The 3,893-nt window shown below is 34.3% G+C and overlaps 1 protein-coding gene across 1 annotated transcript; it reads right to left on the reverse strand.

Moving 5' to 3' along the window:
* Window positions 1-1,008: 1,008 nt before the first annotated feature.
* On the reverse strand, window positions 1,009-1,729 carry LOC112504046. The gene has a single exon (XM_025108016.1). It carries the CDS (start codon window positions 1,727-1,729, stop codon window positions 1,172-1,174), a length of 558 nt encoding a protein of 185 aa, XP_024963784.1. The 3' UTR covers window positions 1,009-1,171.
* Window positions 1,730-3,893: the final 2,164 nt, after the last annotated feature.

The raw sequence follows: 3,893 nt of genomic DNA on the forward strand, positions 1-3,893 counted from the left end.
CTGCATTGTGCGAGTATGCTTCTAGTTGAATCAAAAACATTTTATAAATCAATATAAAATTGTTTAATTATTTACATTTACTTTATAATAATTGTTTAATTAATAAATTATTTGTTATTAAGTTATATTAAACAAGATTTAATCGTAGTTGTTTTTATTTAATTAAAATATACGGTTGTTATTCATACCCACTATTTACTCACATACCACTTATTTCTTACCCGTGCCTCACTCACATACCCCTTATATATATGAGGGGTATGAATGTAATTCCCCTAAAATCTAGTTTTTTTACGACGAGACATGACTTAGGGAATTAGTTAGAAATCATTATAGTCTAAGATAATTTCCAAAGTAGACATGACACTTAAGAAACTATATTGTAGTCGAAGGTCAAGACAAAATGATAAAGTGTCATATTTAAGAGTTTTTCAATAAGTTTATGTGACGTTTTTAAACGTCTTAACAAGTTTTTTTGGACATTTAAAAAAAATGTCGTATTAGTTATTTTATAAAATATTATTTGAAAAACACCTCTCATTAACTATTTTATAGGATATTACTCGACAAGATATTCTTTTTAAATATGTTCTAAAAAACTTGTTAGTATGTCCAAAAATATCATATAAACTTATTATAATACTATTAGATAGAATGATTTATTGTTTGGTCTTATAAATTCATGTTCTATAAAACAATCAACTAACATTTTTACATTATTGATATCCTATAAACCTAATTTTCTAGCTTTTTTTTTTTTAAGTTACTGACGCTCTCATTTGTTAAGGTTTGAATTCTTAACCATATAAAAAGTTAGGCTCTGTCGTTGTCGTCAGCCGACACCATTGAGCTAATGAGTTTTTGGGTTGTGACACAAGAATAATATCATGTCGTTTTACTTGAAGTATAAATATCCCGGTGGTTGCTTTAAAATGAATAACCAAAAATCTGAAACTTAATTAATATATTGACGTGATTATAGCAATTGCATCATTTTGGTACAAGATTTAGCTTTACACGAGTTACCGATGTCAACAAACAAACATTTATTTCAAAATTTGAACAAGAAACCTTGATACCGAAATCGACATGAAATGACTGGATGATCATGGTCGATTCAAGTTGCTTCATCTCTTATGTATCGAGAGTATTTACTTTGTGATAGCTAGCTTCAAAAGAGACCAAACCCTGCCCATTCCACATCGCTCACCATCCACGGAGATGAAAGGTAGCTGGATGAGAAAGAAGAGGATGAGAAGGGTGAGTCACGAAACGGTGACGGCGACTTTTGAGTGGACATAGACCATTGGGACAACGTGTCCAGGTCCGATTTGTATACATGGAGCTTGTTTGTTTTCCTTTGGTCTCTTTTTCGGGATGGAAAGCAACCCGACGATGATACAACTTCGGGTCCTCCAACCATTATAGGGTTGTCGAAACAGAAGCCATTGGATTGGGTGGTCCATGGTGAGGACGGGAAACGGAACAGCGGGGTTGGAGTGGCTGGTGGTGGTTTGAGGTGGTGGTTAGACGGTGTTGGTTGGTCGTGTTCTGGAAGCTTGGGCACACCTGGTCGGATCTCCCACTTGAATGGAACAGCACCTGGTTTTTTGAAGGAGTCGTCGACAGCCATGGCTGGCAGAGTGTTGATTGATTGTGGAGGACTGAGTTTGTTTATATAGAAGAAATTAAGAGGGTGGAGAAGTAGGGGTACTGAGATGACGGTCATGGCGAGATTGAAGGCATGTGAACCGCTGGGACCTCTTGACTTTCTTATTTGTTATGTAGACATTTTACATTTGATATATTTGTATATTTAAAATTATATAAAGGGCAAATTGTATGAAAAAGTAACCTATTTTAACTTGATTCTTATTTTGGATAACGTATTAAAACTTTCATTTTGGTACCTAAGATGTAAAGTTTTAAACATTTAAGTACTCGGGTAACTGGTTGAAGTATTAACCGATTATCATGCCGATGTGGCGAGTGATTATTTGCTGACATGGTCAGTGACGTGGATTTTTTTAAATATAAAATTAGTCTTTTTTTAATCTAATTTTAGTTTTCAAGTGGTTACCCGAGTACTTAAATGTTTAAACTTTACATCTTAAGTACCAAAATGGAAGTTTTGAAAGTACGTTACCCAAAATAGGAATCAAGTTAAAGTACGTTACTTTTTCATGCAATTTGCCCTTATATAAAAACCTCCTATAAATTAGAGAAAGTGTAAACTAATATCAACAAGATATATATTTAACTAGATATATATTTAACATTCATAATTATTTTATTAATATTGTTTTACGAATGAAACAATACATAAATTAATCTGTACTGATTCATTTTATTGATTCAATGTTGTTTCATCAATGAAACATGATATGGGTTGATATCTATCGACATATTTTGATAATATAAAGTTGTTTCACTAAAGAAACAAAACATATGGTTGGTATGTTTTGAATATAGTGTTGTTTCACCAATGAAACAACATATGGGTTGATTTGTACTGATCCATTTTGATAATATAGTGTTGTTTCACCAATGAAACAACACATGTGAACATAGTAAGCCTATCTTTCTCCATAGAGATTGAGTAGAGGAAGCCTCAAAAAGCGAAGGTCGAGCTGTAGGTCTCATGACATGCATCGAGTTGGTGGGGGGTTTTGATTTGATCAAAGCAGAGAAGCTCGCCTTCTAGTTCAGCGGATAAGATGGCTGCGCTCTAGCTCACTCAAGAATGGGAATAATTACATTAAGACGGGTTCATACTGGAGTATGCCAATCTTGGTTAGAGGAGAGCCCAGACGGAACTTTCCCAACGATTTGTGATCTTCGGAGATGTCCTCCACCATTTATCAAGCAATTTAGTGCACCTAAACCGAGACGTAAAGTTGAACCGTCGAAGGAACCTCTTTCCGTTGTTAAAGCAAGTATGGTTTTCAAGCTTTTTCCTTATCCTGCCATTTCAACACCTTGTGATCTTCTCAAACATCACTATGACCTCGTTTGGTCCGTTTTGAATATAGTGTCGTTTCACCAGTGAAACATTATATCGATGTGATGATTGCAAATAGGAAAAAACAAATTATTTTAGGAAACAAATAATAAGATATTTAAGAGGATTAAAATATATGGTCCCCCATATATATATATATATATATATATATATATATATACTACCTTATTAAGCAAATTTAATAAAAGTCTTAAAATCTTAAAATACTAAATGACCAAGATACTATACTGCCTTTACCTTTACCTTTACTTTTCAACCCTGGCTACCCTCCCCAAGATGCCACTTCCATCGCTCCCCTCCCCAAGACGACGTTTCAGACACTTCGTCCCTCCCAATACGACGATTCAGGCATTTCTCTCCCTCCCAAGATGACGATTTAGGCACATTAAAGCGAGGTTCCAGACAAGTCGTCCTTCTCAATCTTCCATCGTTCAATCGTACTTCCATTGTTCAATCGTGCTTCCATCGTTCAATCCATCTCCATCTCCAGATAATTATCCATTTCCATCGTTCAAAATTTTCACATACCCATTAGGGTTTTTGAGTGTGAATTCCAGTGGCTGTTAATACATTTTTCTTATCAATATCATCTTCAAAAACGCCCATTTTTCTCATCGTGGTTGGAAAATCGATTAACAGTTTGAAGAAAGATCTATAGTGGTCAAAATTATCCATCTCCTCGAGGAATTTGTATTTTGCTATGATTTTCACCAGCTGGATTTTTGATGGCTCAACCAGGAAGTAAGACCCATTTGTTTTTTCTGTTCATAAAGCTGCAATGTTTAAATCTACAGTTGTTAACCATGAGGTAAGATCCAAGTTTTTTAATGTGATTTTAGTGTTAATCTTCTGTAATATGTTGGTCTCCTTA

This window comes from Cynara cardunculus, unplaced genomic scaffold, assembly GCF_001531365.2.
Source record: "Cynara cardunculus var. scolymus isolate 2C unplaced genomic scaffold, CcrdV1 Un_Scaffold_4436, whole genome shotgun sequence".
Taxonomy (NCBI): Eukaryota; Viridiplantae; Streptophyta; class Magnoliopsida; order Asterales; family Asteraceae; genus Cynara; species Cynara cardunculus.

Bases quoted from the DNA above. Each gene is read 5' to 3' on its own strand.
- LOC112504046 (XM_025108016.1), bottom strand. From the start codon at position 1,729: ATGACCGTCATCTCAGTACCCCTACTTCTCCACCCTCTTAATTTCTTC.